This window comes from Cydia strobilella, chromosome Z (assembly GCF_947568885.1).
Source record: "Cydia strobilella chromosome Z, ilCydStro3.1, whole genome shotgun sequence".
In the NCBI taxonomy this organism is placed as follows: Eukaryota; Metazoa; Arthropoda; class Insecta; order Lepidoptera; family Tortricidae; genus Cydia; species Cydia strobilella.
Window position 1 is genome coordinate 42,317,112 of NC_086068.1, and position 19,793 is coordinate 42,336,904.

General features: G+C 39.8%; 1 protein-coding gene, 1 long non-coding RNA gene and 1 pseudogene across 7 annotated transcripts in view; 2 read left to right on the forward strand and 1 right to left on the reverse strand.

The window, feature by feature from the left end:
- Window positions 1-19,793, forward strand: part of LOC134754980 (uncharacterized) — a 543,731-nt gene that overhangs the window by 242,799 nt on the left and 281,139 nt on the right. The gene's annotated exons all lie outside the window — the stretch shown is intronic.
- The window catches only part of LOC134754824 (inter alpha-trypsin inhibitor, heavy chain 4-like), a 169,037-nt gene that overhangs the window by 68,706 nt on the left and 80,538 nt on the right, over window positions 1-19,793 (forward strand). For all 6 annotated transcript variants that reach the window (XM_063691244.1, XM_063691247.1, XM_063691249.1 and 3 more), the window contains exons 6-7: window positions 4,481-4,584; window positions 6,957-7,082. In XM_063691244.1, the coding sequence (XP_063547314.1) occupies window positions 4,481-4,584; window positions 6,957-7,082 (230 nt within the window). The remainder of the gene's footprint in view (window positions 1-4,480; window positions 4,585-6,956; window positions 7,083-19,793) is intronic.
- Window positions 10,399-12,806, reverse strand: LOC134754889 (uncharacterized; annotated as a pseudogene).

A 19,793-nucleotide genomic window follows, 5' to 3' on the forward strand; every position in this document is an offset into this window, starting at 1 on the left:
ACTAGAAAAACGGAATCTTCCAAGATTTGTACAATCACCTCCGCAGTGGCCTGTTTAAGTGGGAAAATTAAACAATATTTCGAAAAACAACACGTGACAACTAAAATGTAGTTATTTCTTTTCCTCGTAGTTGGTAACGGGCCCATCAGGTCAATGAAGATCATCTGGAATGGTCGTGAGCACTGTTTTGGCCTACCCATCACCCCCAAAGTTTGGTGATTCTGAGCCTTATATGCCAGACATTTGTCGCACGATCCGACGAACTGAACAACGTCCTGATACATACGGGGCCAATAGTATCGTAAACAATATAAGTTTTAAAAATGTCCATGTGCCCTGCTGAAGGTTCGGAGTGATTATCGGAAATGGTTGTCTGTCGTAGCTCCATAGGAACAACCAACTTCCACGAAAATTCCGACGTAAGTACATGCTTATTTTTAGACAAACGGTATAAGGAATCGTCTTTAATCATGAAATTTGGAAAATCAATCGGGTTATGAAGGCAACCGTTAAAAATGTTAGTGTACCAAGTATCCCTTGAGGTCAGATGAGAATTCGAAGTACTAATGGCACCAACAGGTGCACGAGATAGCGCATCTGGAATGACGTTATCCACACCCTTGTGGTGTTTGAGAACAAAGTTAGATGCCGAGAGACGAACACCCCAACGAGCCAATCTACCGATCGGGTTGTTAATAGACAAGAACCACTTAAGTGCACTGTGATCAGTATAAACCGTAAACGGCTGTCCATTTTCCACGTAGCATCGCCAATACTCTAGCGCAGTCACTACAGCTAAAGCCTCGCGTTCGGTTATACTGTAGTTCTTTTCAGCAGCGGTCAAGGCCTTCAACATGTACGCGATCGGGTGCTCCTTACCCTGGATAGTCTGGGTCAGCATGGCACCTATATCCCGTAATTGCTAGCATCACAATGTACTTCGAACGGTTTAGAATAATCCGGAGAACAAAGCACCGGAGCAGAAACAAGTCGCTCCTTGAGTTCCTTGAACGCAGAGTCTACCTCCGTGGTCCATTCAAACGGTGGAGAGCCCTTTTTTGTAGACGTAAGCCGGTTTAGAGGACCAGCAATTGTACTGAAATTAGGGACAAACCGCCTGTACCACGTAGCAGTTCCAAGAAACCTCTTGACTTCCTCGTGACTAGTTGGAGTGGGATAATTTAAAATAGCCTCGACTTTTTCTGGATCCGTACGCAAGCCAGAGCCGTCAACCACATAACCAAGATATCTAAGCAGGCTGTTAAAGAAACGACACTTTTCTAAGTTAACCGTTAAGTTTGCTCTCTTTAACTTATCCAAAACGCGTAAGAGTAAGTTACATGACTATTGAAATCCTCGGAAACGACGATTATGTCGTCCATGTAGGCGAACACTTTAAGATCGCCCCAAGGGGTTCACGAGATATCACAGTTTGAAGATTTATAAATAAATGTTGGTTAACAACGAATTTTTCTAAGCTCGAGTTACTTCAAATGTAGCATCTTGGGCTCCCCTGTTATTAACATTGTTTAATTATATTGTTAAAAGCATATTATTAAAATAATGACAACGGAGGGCTATATGGGGAAAGGAAAGAAAAATTGCAACAACTAAAAATTTAAATAACAATAAAATTTTACACCCGTAAGTTATACTTAACCTTTTTTTTAGAACGTTGGGGAAATGCGTTTATGCATGCTACCTGGCCCGAGGGAGCCAGGAGCGATGACGGAATAACCAGTGGTATAGGAATAACCGTCTAAAACCACCAACGAATGCCGACTCCGCCTTGTAGAGGAGCGCCGTAGGATCACTATCAGCATTCGACTGCGTACAAGTTATATATTAATAACGCTCTTTTATAGATTTTATCTAAGTTATACGTAACCTGTAGTTAGTTAGTAGCATACTTTTTCTTTCAAACTAAAGTGCAGTATGGAGATATTATTCTCGTCATCGTATTCTATATATATAAGGTATATATATGGTCGTCGTATTCGTATCATCGAAATCGAAATGTTCTTAAAATAAACAATTTCTACGTATACTCACACAGCTGTTTTTACATTTCTAAGTTCCGCAGCACAGTAATCCGGATTATCTTTAAAGAAAAGTGCAACCATTAATGCGTCTGTCTGGTAGGTTGCGCTATCAGCTTTCACATATTTCGGCTCCATTTTGAGATTCTTATGAATATTTTGCTACTAAATATACGGATAAATCGGAATATATCAGAAAACTGGAACAATAACTAAAATTAACTAAATACAAATAAAACAGTTAAAACACTCAAGGCAATCAAGAATTTTTACCCGCGTGTGACGTCATCCGAGCGTTGACCAATCACAGAGCGTTCACGTCCCTGATGAAATTTCAAAAAATATTAAATTTTCTTTCGTTTATTTTCCAAAAAATAAACATAATTTACATTCAAATATAGTGAAATATACTTTATTAGTTTATTATCTTTCAGGATGACAGCAATTCGTTATATATTTTAAATGTTGTCAAATACCCTATTGGTCGGACTGGCGGGCACGGGCGCGCCCGACCGCCTGCGCAGTGCGCGGCCCGGCCGGCCCGCCCGCTGCGCCGCCCGCGGCCGGGGCGAGCGAGGGCCGGCCGGCAGTACGAGAATGACAGATGAAACACACAATACTGTTTTAACTATTAAAATTTGATTAATATGAAAGTTTCTTTTTTTTCTCGCAAGAGTGTTGAAAAACGTCGTATTAAACGCGTGTGCATTGGTCATTACACACATCGGCTTTCTTATTGCGCGCTCGCTTACAGCTCGCGCGCACAATATCGCCTCGTGTGTAATGACCAACTTAGCACACTTGTATCATAATGTACTATTATGTCAGGATGCTAGTAGGTATAAGTGCCTTCACCTTTTCATTATTACGTTGGGTAGGCTGTAGGCTTCGCTCCATACTGTAATAATAGTAACGAAACTAACGAAGCAAAACATCATAATCCTCCTCTTCTTTTAATAATATTTGTTTAATTGGTCGGTTCATCTTTATATATCAACACGTCAGCACCGTATGGAAAAGCAACTGTGACTGTCGTCGGAGTCGCGGCGGTCGGAAACGAATCTGCGTCAATTACCGCTGCGACACTGACGCAGCGGTTCTAACGCTGTGGCCGTTGCGACAGAGCCGCTTAGCTAGAAAGTAGCTCTATCAGCACGATACGTCGCTAAGTCAGACAATTCTAGACTAAGCATTCAGTTTTCTCTACAGATTTTTAAATAATCGCTATATAATTTGCGCGGGCTTGGCTGGCACGTTGTCGCATGTCAATGTTTTATAATAATGCATATGTTTAATTAGTACCTATATAGGTATCAAAATAAGTAAAATAGAGTTTTGAATGATTCACGGTTAGTTTCACTACTTATATTGACCGGGATATAGACCGTGATTACCTTTTGTATTATTTGTGAGCTCCCGATATTTCGACGCAGTTACATGCATCATGTTCACGGGTGACTGAAGATAGCGGGTGGGCGTCAAAGTTGTGTAGACAGCGCTCTGTCTACCCTCATTCTTGCGCGTCGGCTGCGTTCACTTTCAACGTTACCAACGGTCGCATTCACACTTGTTGGTCCGGTCGCGTTCACACTCGTTGGTCTGTCCAAACACACTACACTCACGGTGTCACTACGCCTGTTTGATTCGGATATCACTGGTTTTTTACACAAACAAATCACAGGATTCCACACATTTGACAGTTTAAACCCATCTTCACGATTGAAATTTTTGTATTTGTGAATTTCAACGGCTTCTCTAACCAATCTTGGTATATAGTGGCGTTCTGTCGAAATGACCTTGGGACTATGCAACTCGATCCAGTTATTTGTACCCGACTCAAGGAGATGCTGAGCAATAGCTGACTTGCGAACGTCATTGTTCTTGACCGCAGCAATGTGTTCTTTAATTTTGCAGGCAATAGTGCGTTTAGTCTGCCCAATGTACGAACTACCACAGCTGCACTCAACTTTGTATACACCAGGTTTTTCCAGGGGAAAATTGTCTTTAGGCGACCGCAGAAATTGTGCAATTTTCCTGTGCGGGGTGAAGATAGTTTTTACAGAGTAGTTATTTAGTATTTTTGATATCTTGTCGGAATCGTACGTGAAGGACTCTCGCCATTTTATTGAGATCGTACAGGACGTTAGGATTGAACCTGATGAAGTGATGGTCAGTTTTGACGTAGAGTCATTGTTCACTAACGTACCTGTAATTGATAGCATTGAGGTAGTAAGAAACAAGATCCAGGAGAACGGCATGCCAATAGAATACGGCGGGTGGGTGCCGCTTTCTTCAGTCACCCGTGAACATGATGCATGTAACTGCGTCGAAATATCGGGAGCTCACAAATAATACAAAAGGTAATCACGGTCTATATCCCGGTCAATATAAGTCTAAGTAAAATAGCACAAAAAAAATAAGATTATTTTGCTCGAGCCTAGGTAACGCGATAGCGGTTATCGAGAGGTCGGAGGACAAGCGCGAGGCCACCATCACGTTCAAGCCGGACCTTGAGGAGCAAAAGAGACTCATGCAAGTCTATGAGGTTAGTATTCGTGTCTCATGCAAGTCTAGGCCAAGCAATAAGAAGGTATAGAGGGAAATGCTGGTAACACAATTTTTAACTTCGTAGCTTTGTTTGGACTAGTTAGGAGACGAACATATAAAAAGTCCCCGGCCGTAACCCTGGTGCTGGGGGGGGAGAGGGGGGTTTGAAGGTTCCATTTTTCGGTTTTTCGATTATGTCTCGGAAACTATGCGTCTGAGCGACTTGGCCACTTATAAAAAATGAAAAGAGATTTTATTAGTTACAAGTTTTATTCAGTCAAGTTTTTCGATATCTTGTATAGTTTTTGAGATATCCGCTCTTAAAGGTTTATTTAGGGCTCTCACTAGCTTTTGATATGTTCACCTCCTAACTAGTCCAAACAAAGCTACGAAGTCAAAAATTGTGTTCCAAGCATTTCCCTCTATACTTTTTTCTGGGCATTTATTTCCTGACCTAGGCTATGAGGTTGGTATTCGTGAGCCGTGACACATATTATATTACTTTTAACATTCAATTAGTTGCAATATGCATCAATTATTATTCCTTGCCGCTAGAATACACAGGGGCACATTGCACATCACTTGTTGAATAGTTTAATAGTTATTTGTGCAACAAGAGAGGAAAGTTGGTTTTTCTTGCGAGTGTTTATTTTGAGTCCCGAGAAAGCGAAAGATTCTAAGGTAGAATCTTGAGCGTAGCGAGGGACTCAAAAACACGAGATGTAAAATAACTGCTCTCGTGTTGCACACATAATTTTTCACCTCAGAGTGAGAACATATTAAAGGTTAAAATGTATTTCGAATTACACAGAATAAACAGAAAAAAATATAATACCATACCATACCAAACCGGGAACACCCAATAATTCCGAAATATGTTTTTCCGAATTTCATAAGCAGGATTTTCATAATCCCGATTTATATAAGTCCGAAATATCAAAATTACGATTTTTAAAAACACGATGGAAGAAAATCACGAATGTGCTATTTCCGAAAATTTTAAATCCGATTGTCATTTTACCGAAAGCTTAAAGTTCCGATTTAACACATTTCCGAAAAAATGTTTTCCCGAATTCTTAAATTCCGAAAAACCATTGTCCGATCGGAAATAAGATAATTCGGAATTCAGAAATTCGGTCTTTTGTAAGGTCGGAAATATGAAATTCGTGATATTCAAATGAAGACACGTTTCGTTTGAGTAATTCGGTATTCAGACGAACTCTTGCCAGAAGTGGGTTAGGTAAGTTAGGTTAGGTTGGAACTGTGACCCCCAAGTAAACGAACTGTTGCCAGAAGTGGGTTAGGTTAGGTTTGAACTGCGACCCCCAAGAAAACTAACTGTTGTCAGAAGTGGGTTAGGTTAGGTTAGAACTGCGACCCCCAAGAAAACGAACTGTTACCAGAAAATTGGATTAGGTTAGATTAGAACTGCGACCCTCAAGAAAACGAACTTTAACAATATATTCGGAATATCGTTATTCGGAAATTTAAAAATTGGGATATTTAAAATAGGAATAACGTCAAATCGGAATTATAAAATTCGGAATAATGGCAATTCGGAATTCGTGATTTCAAAAATCGTAAATGTAAAATTCGGCGTTTTTCACTGTCGGAATGAGGGCTATCGTTGTTTTGCTCACCAGTTGGCGCCTCTGTTGATGGTGGTCCAAAAGACTAAAGAACAACTGAAGTGACAAGTGACATTTCGAACTATGGAAAAGACCACCATCTACACTAGCGCCCCTAGCGGCGAATTCATACGCGTTAGCCCTCATTGTTATAATCGGAATTATGCGGTTCGGAATTTAAAATTTCGGAATAATGACAATTCGGAATTCGTGATTTCAAAAATCGTAATTGTCAAATTCTGTGCTGGTCACCATCGGAAATGTTATAATCGGAATTATGTGGTTCGGAATTTACAAAATTCGGCTTTTTGGCTTTTCGGAAATATAAGTCTTCGTGATTTTCATCATTCGTAATTACGACAGTCGGAGTTTTAATAGGTCGAGCATTTAAAAATCGGAATAATAAAATTAGGTATTCTGAAATTCGGCATAACGTATTTCGGAATTATGTAGTGTACCCACCATACCATACCGTACCGTACCGTACCGCACCGTACCGCACCGTACCGCACCGTACCGCACCGTATAAAAAAATGTAATAAAAGTATGAAGTGGCAGTTCAGGGCCTTCAGTAAATTAAAAAGCTACTTTGTTTTACTCCCTGGAGTGAGGAAAGTCGCACTTTCCTCACTCCAGGGAGTGACGAAAGTAGGCTTGTTCGAGCTGCTGAGGTGAAAAATTAATTAATTCAATTTGACTTTTAAATATAACATTGCTTACATTACCCATTATTTTCATTTAGGAGAAAAGCAAGGAATCCCAACAATCTTCAAGGTGGTATCATACTGAGAAGACCCAACCGAAGGGGGTGCTCGGACAATTCGTAGTGCAGTACGATGTGGAACGTCCAAAGAATGGTGAAATTCTTGTAAGTATTCAAAATCTGTTATTGGGGTTCTTACATCAACGTGCACATTGAGATTAGGAGACGTTAGGAGAATTTCGGGTAATATCGTCACGCCACGCTCTGTAGCTCCGAGCACAGTTTGCTTGTAGCTGAAAATTTTCAGGCATAATCCTTATCTCTTGTATAAGCAGGTACCGCCATGTGCTCTAGTTCCTCCCACGTGCCTTTAGCGGAATCAAATCGCACAATTTTCTGCGGAATGACATCTTATTCTTATTAAGTTAGATATATTACACTTTTTAAAACTAAACACAACTGTAAATATTTTTTCGTAAGTTAAGGAAATAAAGGCTTTATTATTATTATTTTGTATCTCCTTGTGGATTTCACGGGCCTATAAATCCCGGTCTTTTGATAGGCTTGCGTGGGGATATTGATACAACACGTAGAGGCCCCTTGGAGAGCTTTAATGTCATGTAGGACGCCTGCTGGAACCCGTTCACAGGTGCAACAATAGACACCCATGAACCGGTCGCAGCAGGCATTGGGACTATTGTAGAAAAAGTGAGCAGTATACCGGTCTATGGATTGAAGTTTGGGTGGACAATGAGACTGGGCTATTGTAAAGACGTCCGGACACCTGCCATAACAATGTTTTCACAAGTTATCGAGGCAGGTGGTGACTTGCCGCCGACTAGATGGGCCCCTGAAACTGCCGTCGTAAAGACGACCAGGAGCAACACCGGTGTGATTATTATTTGTATCTCCGTTACAAACTCTCGGGTTTTCAGGCCCGGTCATTTATAAGGCGTGCGTGGGGATATAGATCCAACACGTAGAGGCCGTTTGGAGAGTTTTGATGTCATGTAGAACGCCTGCTGGAACCCATTCACGGGTACATAAATAGATACCCGTAAACCGGTTTCAGCAGGCATTGGGAGCTATTATAGAAAAGTGGAAAGAGTCCTGGTCTATGGCTTAAATTTAGGTGGAATATAATACTGGGCTATTGCTAAGAGTTCCGGACACCTGCCATAACATTGTGCTATACAGTGCTATCGAGGCAGGCGGTGACTCGCCACTCGCAAGATGGGCACCTGATGCGCCATCGTAAAGACGGCCAGACGCAACACCGGCGTGGGCGGCTCAGGGGTGTCGAGAGGTGTGCTGCGCTTTCTCCGAAGTTACTCGCGGCGTTATGCCCTTTAACACTTCCACCCCTGGAGCATATAGCTCTTACGACTCCCCTCTGGACGGCCAATACAAATACAAATACAAATACAAATAATTTATTGAAAAAAGTATTGTACAGAGGTTCATCTTAAAGACTAAGAGTTGTTAGTAGAGGAAAGTGGTTTACGAATGCCTGAACTAGGAGTTCCTGTGTTTCAGGCAGCGAAGGACAAAATTAATCAATTTTTAATTATTCACTTAATTATAAATTAATAGTAGTACTTACACAATAGAAGTCTTATCGCCTTAACAAAATGGGTCTTAAGTATTAAATTTCAAAGTACACAATCATGTTACGACTATTAGTAGGTTCTCTGTATCATCGTACGTCATATTTTGAAGGACGCGTCGTAGAGTATTCTTACAACAAGCATAGCTAAGTGGGTATAGGTCTAGTTAATTCATTTAACCTGTTGTACAAAAATGGGCCCAAGAAGACAAAAAATCTAGATGAAAATACGTGTTTCCTTTGAACGGTTTGAATACCTATTATATCTTTGCGCCTTTTGTTTCTGTATTCAGGGTTGAAAGGAATTCTGGCGTGCTGCTTTAGTGTTGTGCTTAATATATATAATTGACGAACAGTTAGTACTTCCCATGATTTATAAAGGAGGTCAGTAGGGTATAAAAATGGGCGGGAAGTAGCTACCTTTAGTACCGCTCTCTGGGCTCTTTCTAGGGTTAGTAGGGTAGTTTTAGCTGTGCCACCCCAGGAACAAATGCAGTAGGTTAGTATTGATTGACATAGTGCAAAGTATACTTGCTTAATTAAATTTAGATCAGCAATCGAACGAAGTTTTTTGAATACAAATATTAACTTTCGGACTCTATTGCATAATGATTCAATGTGATTTTTGAAAGTGAGGGTTTCGTCAATCAAGACTCCCAAATACTTAATTTTGTCTGTAATAGCTAGAGATGGGCATGAACAGGGATTATTCGATTTTTCCTTACAGGATCTGTTTTCCGCATGGAAAAACTTATTAAATTCGTTTTGTCAGAGTTCAGTGTTAGTAGATGACGTTTTAGCCAGTCAGTTACAACATTAAATCCGCGTTGTGCGAACTCGTAGACCTCGTTTGTTAACTTTGCGGAAAAAAGTAGGGCAGTGTCATCTGCGTAGGAAATGATTTTGCCACTATCTATTTTTAGATTGCATAGGTCATTAATATAAATTAAAAATAAGGTCGAGGCCAGGACACTTCCTTGTGGCAAGCCAAAAGATGTGTTATCTAAGTCGGAACTGATAATGTTATCTATTTTAACGCATTGAGTTCGTCCGTCTAGGTAGCTCGCGATTAATTTGTGTTGTGTGCCTCTAATGCCTAGTGATTCAAGCTTGTGCAGTAAAATGGAAGTAGAAACGGTGTCAAAAGCTTTTGCGAGGTCCAGGAAGATTCCAATTGTCTTGTTTCCCTTGTCTAGTTCCTGAACTAAATAGTCAGTCAATTCGTGTACAGCATCTGCGGTTGATAACTTGGACCTAAAACCGAACTGCGTCTTTGCCAAGAAGGCATTTTTCTCCAGATATTGAACAAGTCTATTATTAATAATTTTTTCCAGGATTTTAGATGTCGCTGGTAAAAGAGAAATCGGTCTATAATTTGTTACTTGTATTTTGCTACCAGATTTATAGACAGGGATTACAACGGCTTTTTTCAGACATTTTGGAAATATTCCTTCAGAGATGCACTTTTGAAATATGTGTGTCAGTGGTGGAACCAAGATGTGTCTGAATGTCTTTATTATTTTGTTCGATATCCCATCCCAACCAGCCGCGGAATCGTCTTTTAGGCTCATGATAATTCTTTCCACCTCAGCTTCATCCGTATTTAATAGCACAAATGATTTGGATGAATTATTTGTATCGGAAAGTATTCTTGAAGGGAATGCAGACGGCTCGCCCTGGACTTTTTCTGCCAGGGTTTTGCCTATGTTAACGAAAAATTCATTTGTGCTATTTGCCGCCAACAATTCGGACGGACCTACTTGCAACAAACTTGCAGATGACTCCCGTTGTTTTGCCGTGAATGTTACGTTTTTAAGGTATTTCCAAACTAATTTACTGTTTTTTCCAGCAATTTCCAGCTGTTTTTTGTCGTAGTTTGTTTTTACGTTTTTCAGTAAGTTGGTACAAAAGTTACGATATCTTTTATACGACAATTGCAATATAAGATTGTCTGGATTTGCTTTAGCTTTCAAGTGGAGTTTATCCCTGTGTCTCATTGATCGAAGAAGTCCCGGGGTAATCCATGGTTTTATGTTAAAATTCTTGCGATTTAGACGTGTCTTATTGGTGTTAAGAAATATTGCTTGTTGGACATTTTTAATCCAGTACAGCATACTATTTTCTGCATCAGCAGAATAATAAACGGGGCCAAAGTCAATGTTGCATAAATCATCTCCAAGTTTGTTTATATTTAATTTAGACACAAATTGCGTGCGAGTGCATGTATTACGTGATTTACGATAGAGGGTTAGTAGGGCAGCTCTGTGGTCGGTCACTGTAGAGTTAGTAATAAGTGCTAATGCCGAAAAATTAGATTTTACCATAATATGATCTAAGCATGACCCGCTTTGGTGCGTAGGAAGCGTGTGCGCTGGGAGTAAGCCATGGAAAGAACATAGGTTAAGGTAGCTCTGGGCTGTCAAAGTCGATTCGCTGCTATCAGATAGAATGTTGATATTAATATCTCCTATCAATACAATATTTTTAAAGGATGTTAATTTACTTAAGTTTTCATCCAGAGACTCGATAAAATTACCGATATTTCTAAATGAAGGCGGTCTATACAAGGCTAGTATTGCAGTGTCTGATCCGATTTTTATTAAAAGCCGATTGCAATCTTGTATTTGGGGTTCCTCAACGGTGATGTTTAAATTATTTTTTACAAAAACTACTACCCCGTCATTTTGGTTATAATTAAACTTAGTGCAATACGAAATGTACCCTGGCATAATTGGTAGATTGGTATGGGTACCAAGCCAACATTCTGTCAAGACAATTATGTCACAAGTTATATCCAGTCTTTGTTGAAATACAATAAAATTGTCAAAATTTTTGGAAATACTTGGTATGTTTTGTGTTAAGATCGATAATGGATTTCGGCTGGGACGAATGTGTTTTTTGCAGGTTTCGACGTCGCATGCTTTAGACTCTGATACAGAGAAACTATCTAGGTCAGAGAATATGCTATTATTCATAGGTAGTTAAACGAATGAATCAAAAAGTGCTATATAAATATGTGAAAAGTTAGCGCTCCTAGGCGCCTTCATAATCTATGGAGTTTATGTACCTTTTTTCGGCCATTTGTCTAGCTGGGCATTCGGGGTCGCCTGTTTGATGGTTACATGGTTTCTTGTAGTGCGAGCATGTTGCACACTTTGGTGCTTCGTCCTTTTTTGCGCATTCCTTGAATGAGTGACCCGCTTCGCCGCAGTGTCCGCAGATGTTAGACTCCATTTTGCAGGTCTTCGCTGCATGATTGTAGAGCTGACATTTGAAACAGCGCGTAACCAAGGTGAAACCCTTACAGGGCACGATGACCAGTTCACAAAAACTCTGTCGTTCGTAATTAAGGCCTTGCGTATCAATCCAGAAACCTCAATTATATAATTACATGTGTCGGCGTCCTTTTTTCCGGATTTGTGACTTAGCTTAGTAGATGCCATAAATTTTTCGAGCGACCAATCTTGTAATTTATCGGCTAAGTTTTGTTGGTAAATACACTTCAGGACTTCAGGTTCCTGCATGTCCGCGGGAACTCCGATGACTACAATTCTGGGCTTGCGTTTTTGGGGCTCGTCAACGGTGAGTCCAGAGGTCGTAAGCTGCGCTGATTGCTTGAGTTTTATGACGTCTTCTTTTGAGTCAGTGCTGATCACAACACCGCCGTTTTTGATCTTGCGCAACCCTCTCACGTGCAGCTTCATCTCGTCGGGCCGGATAATCTTTTGAACGAGGGATTTTGTCTCCTCACTCGATTTCAACTTGTCGACCGGGTAAATTGCGACTGAACTGATGTTAGACGGTTGAACGTACCTCGTTCCATTTTTCTTAAGGGCTTCGGCAAACGAAACAGGTCCCGAAGCAGGGCGGTTGGATTCCTCAATCGATTCCTTTAGTTCTTGGATGCGTTGTACGAGGTCCATTTTTTCCTGGTGAGCTTGGCGGGACTGGTATGCTTGGATTGCGTGGTTTTTTAGGGATTGATATTCAATAGCCATTTGTGAGGCTAAGTGGCTCACGCTGCGACACATGTTGTTAATTCTGATCTTCTGGTCAGTGTTAAGTTTACCTTCTGCAGATGTAGCGCATACGTCTTGCAGGTTCAGTTCAATCTTTTTCAGCCAGGTTTGGATGTCACTTGTGGGAATTACCTTCGGGGGCTCTTCTTCCTGTTGCATGTTTGCGGGCGCGGGCCCGGGCGGGCTGGGCTGCGGTGTGGGCGTTGAGGGCGGGCTGCGGCGTGTTAGTCCACTCCGGTTAAATGGACTGTTCACCAACGACATTTTTCGATTACACTTGATTACTCCACTTAGACATTATACTATAGCCGTAGGTCGCGATAGATGACTAATGACCCAGATAATGCACGAATGTAAATGCAGACAATTACGAATTATGCACGCGAATAATTAATTATTTTAATAAACACGTCCGATCTCATTGACGCCTATTGCTGTAATGAAGGCAAGCCAGAGCTGAGAGTCCTGCGGGTCCCCTTGGGGTCCACTCCGACCGACGAAGACACGCCAGAGAAGGAGACCCTGACCGACTCTCTGGAGCACTCGGGTCCGTGGGGTCGTCACTCCCCAACAGCTCGCCACAAGCTGCCCTGCGGGCTGATTATTATTATTATTATTTACTGCCATCCCATCCTCGTCGCCAGTGTTAGTTTTTCTACTCATCGAGTATAATCTGTGTATTACGACTTCATATGCAACACTACAACCTTACTCTTTTCAACGTTGGATAGTCTATGGCACTTCCGACTTAAGCATAAGAATTTTATCGATACGGTTTAGTCAATTATAAAAATTTTGAAAATAGAACTTCATACATTTCAGTAAAATATTTCTTGTTTAAGGAGACTCGATTTAATGCAAATTAGCCTACTTAAACACGCTGCTGCGTCGCATCTGCTTTGTGATTGGTTGGCCAACAATTGCTTCATAAGTCATAAACGCGCATGTGACACCCTTCATATAGCAACATCCATATCCTACGAAAACCGCTTAGCGTTGCTTGTTAGTCTCCATAGGCTACGGTGGCCAAAATCGAGAAAAAAACTGTCTTAAAATTGAAATTAGCGCGGAGCAGGTACCAGGGCCTCGTGAGTTACGAGGAGGTGTCCTTGACCAACCCGCCGGGGGTGCCGGGCCCGGCGGCCGGGGCGCGTACGAGTATGATATGAAGGTATCGCGGGCCGCGGCAGCTCGCGTATCTTAGCTGTATACTTTTGGTTTGTTTACCTAAGTATATCATTCTACTAGTTGAAAGTATTATTTTTTTGTCTCGTAGAAAAAGTATTGTATACAATAGTGATATAATTAAGCTTTTCAATCTCGTACCTTAACTTAAGCAACTCCGCAAGCTTCGTTGCTTAAACACGGTACTCGACTAAAAAGCTCTCTATTATATCATGATTGTATAAAATACTATTGGAGGTTAGGAGGCAGAAAGATAAACGAACGTGCTCGCTCATAGAAGTCCTGTAATCAACTGATCGGTCGGCCGTTGGACGCAGCCAACGGTACTTAGCCTATGCGTACATCTATATACTTATAGCTATAACACATACAAAACAAAAGGGATGCAACACGAATATTTGCCAAATACATCGAAGTGTGGTGCTGGCATTAAATTACAATACTCTTTGGTCTCAGAGCCTACCTATCGCCACCGGAGAGATTAGGAAGTATTATTTAAAGCTGAAAGCGGTCACTTTTGCAACAATTCTGCCATAAGAGATTGGCATCCTTTCTATACTTACCATCCATAATTCACAGTACAATAGAATCTAAGATGCGAATGTTCTTTCACATTCATAATATCGAATATTCTAGATAACCATAAAGAATAATGACAAAAGACTACCTACGTCCCACAACAAAAAAGGAATAATTGAGGGCGCCACTTCCTACGAAAGTGTCACTTTTTTGACGTAAAATGCTCAAACATGGAAACAATTTAGTATGGAATTCTTTTAGTTCCATTTTAAAGTGAAACTTATTCTATCGCTACAAACTTTTTGGGCTGTCTTTAGCATGTCGCGTGATGCATTACAGCAGGGGTCGGCAACCTTTTAGCAGCCAAGGGCCACATAGCGGTTAGCAAAATTGCAGCGGGCCCGCACACTTAATAATTCGTGAATTTATTAGACAAAATGTACTACATTGTCGTTTGTCGAAAAGGACTATTTTTAATATACATTTTTAATATTTTTATTCAGTGCCGAAATTCAGAGCGCGTTCGAAGCGCGCTCTTACATGCAGGGCGCCTGCGGCGTCCCTCACAGTTATTCAGCGCCCTTCGCGCGCTCTCATATACAGGGCGCCTGCGGCGCCCCTCACACTTAAAGGTCGGGCGAAACCCCACATTCAGCGCTCTTACATTGCGATAGGCAGACACTCATATTGGCACGTCTGTGCATATTGAGTGATCAGCACACAAAACAGCATTGAGTGTGTGCACATTTAATGTAGATCTTGTGATTCTTGTGATAATGGGTCCCAACTCCAAAAAAATTATATTGAAATGAAAGACTTTTCTTTTTCACTCGATCACTTTAGTGACGTAGGACTGATGTAACCCGGAGGCTCGAGGGCCGCAAGCGAGCGGTTCGCGGGCCGCCGGTTGCCGACCCCTGCATTACAGCATTAGTAAAATTCTACTTTATTCCTAGTAAGTACTAGGAATAAAGTAGAGTTCATAGTCTTTAAAATAAGCATAAGACTTTTTGTTTTCGAACATCACGGATCCAATACTTCATTAAGGTGGTTCGACTAGGTTACCCAAAGCTTAAACCCCGCTAGATGGCGTCACTTTCGCAAATTTTCAGGTTTTATTTTTTTGTGGAATAGTGTTGGTATCTGTATACTTAAAACTATGTTTAGCGCACTCTTTACATAAATATTGAACTATTATAATAAACATTGAATACTTCATTAGTGCAAAAAACACTTTTAAAGTCGACAGAGTGTTTCTGTCATGCTATTTCCTACTATTACTCACACATGCAAACAGTGTTTCCGCGATGCTTGTAGTAGACAATTTCATGCAGTGTAAGTATGCTGCAATGGCGTTGCGGTATGTTCGTAGAAATACGTGCAAGAGGATTCGATTCGAGACTGGTACGTCAGGGGTACTTTTTTTTGTCCTTTTTGTGTTATCTTTTGTTTCTTATACCTTTTATTCTTCGAATTCTTGTCCGATTCCGATATAACCGAAATATATTTCAGTGATATCGGAAACGGCTCTAACGATTTCGATGAAATTTGCTGTAAGGGGTTCGATCTAGCTAGGTCTTATCTCTGGGAAAACGAGCATTTTTGAGTTTTTACTTATGTTTTCTTTTTCTCCCAGATATTCAGTATTATTAATAAATTAGTTTATAACGTTTTATTAAAATATGTGACGTTTTGAACTAAAAGGTACCACATTGTCGGTCGTCGATTAGGTTGATTTCATTTTGAAGCTTTATGGAAATATGACAACAATAAGTAGGTACCCGAATGGTTGAAAACGCCACATATATTGAAAACCTGACTTTCACAAATCTCACCTTTTTGGGTTCTTCCAACTCAGAAAGGATGGAGAATACTGACGATTCTTAGTAGCACTAGCCCAAGGAAGTCCAGGTTTGTAAGTGTCAGGTATCAGTTTTTTTTAAAGCGCTAAATATAGTTCTACAAGTAAAGCAATCCCTTACTGCCCAGCCTCTATAGTATTTTTCAAACTGGAAGGGTACGATGATAGATTTCATCTCCATACAATTTATAACCTAATAATGCCAAATGTTGCAAAATTATATTGAATTGAGATCTATCATCGTACCCTTGCAGTTTGAAATAGTTATTTACGATACAAGTGCGGAAAAGAGAAAATTCGAAACGAGTGGCGACAGATTAAAACACGACCGCAGAGAGTGTTTTAAATCGACACGAGTTGCGAATTACCTATTCGCACGTGTATCGTACAACGTTTTACAGTACATATGGCCCTTTAAACTTTCGACATATGCATGAAAAGTGCTCTTTACGCACTAGGGCGAGAAAGTTGCACCATATGTACTGTAAAATACTTTTTAGTACATATGGTGCTACATATACGTTACCGCCCTAGTGCGGTAATTAGTACAATACGTGCATATGTCGAAAATGTAAAGGGCCATAATTATGTACTGTAAAACGTTGTACAATACACGTGCGAAAAGGTAATTCGCAACTCGTGTCGATTAAAACACTTCCTTCGGTCGTGTTTCAATTTATCGCCACTCGTTGCCAATTTCCTACTTTTCGCACTTGTATCGTAATGTACTAATAATAAAGTAGTAATTGTAAAATAAAATTAAAACTTTTTTTATATATTTTTTTTGGATTCAAGTAGGTACAGTGAGTAACAGTAGAACAACATTGCATGGCCTTCTAATTATAACTATTATAGAAAACGGGATATTTATCATGTTTATTTATATTATTTATTTCTCGATATTTTGGCCGGTCTTGCAATACCAGTCGTTGTGGAGATCCCTGGGGAGGCCTATGTCCAGCAGTGGATGTCTTGTTGGTGTAGATGGATTCACACAACAAATGAAATAACATTTTTTCATATTTGTTATCCGTAGTTGTCCCTGTACCTGAAAGAAAAATAATATCATGATAGCACAAAATCTCTAATGTTATAGGAAGAAAGATGATGCAACAATATGGATTCTAATAAAGTTATCATTTACTTACCTAGTAATAATTGTGTTTTTCATTCATAGACAAAATTCCATAATTTTCATCCCCAGGAAATGTTTTATTTTACTTTATTGCAGTGAGGATGTCCTGTTTTTTTCTGGCTAATGAAGGAAAATATTTTATTTCCAAGAATGCCTCTTCATTTTGCACAATACCTAAAAAAACCTAGAGTTAGTGACACATTGACTATTCGGCAATCAAAACAGTAATAATTACATTATATAGGTATTGTTCACTGCTTATATTTATTACGGAAGAAGTGAGAATTATTTTCTAAAAAGATCGGCACGAGAAAATTACAATGTACAATGAAGGAATGAAACTGTACCTTACGAAACTTCACCATCATGAATTCCGCTTCAATTGAGTCTGAATTTTTCCGGATTTTCGCGGACCAGAACACCGATGATTTTTGTAACTTGATTTAGACGTTGCTATCATTTTCAATTTATACAAACAAATTGATAAGTCACAATAAACATGACTGAACATGACCCTATGTGTCAGTGTCAACACTGTCAAATAAAAATGCACTAAACATGACGGCACTGCAAATCCTGCCAGGTCGGCCAGGCAACGTCGCCAACGTCATAGAGTGGCAACGCCGCACGCAACGCAACGTATTTGTACACGACATTTGTGACACACACATACGTAAAATTGATGAAAAAATTACGTTGATTTATGTATGATTTCTGTATGAAACAAAGTTTTTCTATTAATTTAGCGCAAACGAATATTCGAAAGTAGATAAATGAGCAAATATTTGTGTAGTAATAGTGTGTAGTGCCTTAATTAAAGCAGATTGAATTTTGTATGAAAATCGAACCACCTGTAATTTCATACACAATTTTAAGGACATATTATCCTTAAATACGGTTACCTGAGGGAAATTAGCTAAAATTACGGCATAATTAATGGAAGACTTTTTTTTAATTGGGATATGTACGTAATGTACGTTATGGACCGAACTTATTTTTCATTAACCCTCCCCAGCCTTCCCCCTCTGCGTCACCCCCGCAAAGGGCCCGAAACGCGGTTTTTCTCAATTTTTAAGAAAACCGTTCAAGATACAGAAAAAGTGTATAGGAACGAAGTGATCCTTTATAAATTTGGTATTAATCTTTTATACACGGTATAGTGCTATCACTTCTAGTTTTTGTGCAATCTGTCACCAAAGATGCAAATTTTTAGCATTTAACGTTTTTTTCTTTTTACACGGTTTTTTTAAACGTTTTTTAAAGATAACTGTTCTTAAAAAAAAAACGATATCGCTCAATTTTGTTTTATTTAAGTAAAAAGTTACTATGTTCTTTAAAACGAAGTATTATTTATTATTAAACTCCTTCATTTGGCGACGCTGTGCCATTTTGAAAATACATCCTCTTTAAACATTTTTAAGCTAACCGAACATTGACTGTGTATGAAACGGATCCTGGCCGAATTTTATACAGCACAACCCGAGGGTACCCACGATTTTTGCCTACCACACCCATGAAAAGTTATAACAGCGAAAGAGATTGAAATAGTAGATTTTTGCTTTTAGCGACAGTAACTCTACGAATGAGAAACGTGAACATTTCAAAAGTGGGTACTTAGGTACGTGCGTCTATGGACTGTGGTTACTCTTTTATGCATGGTGTCTGTGTGTCTACAGTTACTTTTGGTATTCATTGATAAAACGTGGCTAAGCAGCACCACATACGAGCTGTTTTTTTAGGGTTCCGTAGTCAGCCAACCCTTATAGTTTCGCGATCGTTAGTGCTAGAAACCTGTTATTTGGCATAGATATGTAGATCAATAATGCTCACAAAGTGGTAAAATAAAAATCACAAAAAGTAGGGTACCTCCCCCACACTTAAAGTAGGCGTTTTTTTTTCTTTTGAACCCAATGGTGTGGGGTGTCGTTGGATAAGTCTTTCGAAAATAATAAGGGTCTTCAACAACCATTTATTGAAGTAATTTTTTTCGGAAGTAATCGCACCGAAAGAAAAAAATTCCATACTAAATTGTTTCCATGTTTGAGCATTTTACGTCAAAAAAGTGACACTTTCGTAGGAAGTGGCGCCCTCAATTATTCCTTTTTTGTTGTGGGACGTAGGACGTACCACATTATTACAAATTTACAATCTACAAATCAAGGTGGTCAAGGTTGTAAACCTTAAAATGCTGTGGGTTCGAGTCCCACGTTGGTCAGAGTTGTGATCATCGTTGATTTTTTCATTGTGATTGACATCTGTATATGCAATTTGTAGATAAAAATCGTAGATGCAATTTCGACATAATTTCCTTTACTGTAAAGTCCAAATTATTGTAATGGGCGAGGGCTCATAATCTCTTTCGACGTAAGAAAAATATGGCCAATCATCCCTTTAGTTTAGATAGCGTTGTGTTTGTAGTAGTGTGCGTATTGGTGACATAGGTTTCCGTACTAATCCAGGCTCATGCAGGCCGCTTCCTGTCAGGGCGCGGCGCGCTCCTTCTTTATAGTTAGTTAGTTAGTTTTGCTGGGCATTATCCGCAAAATTCTCC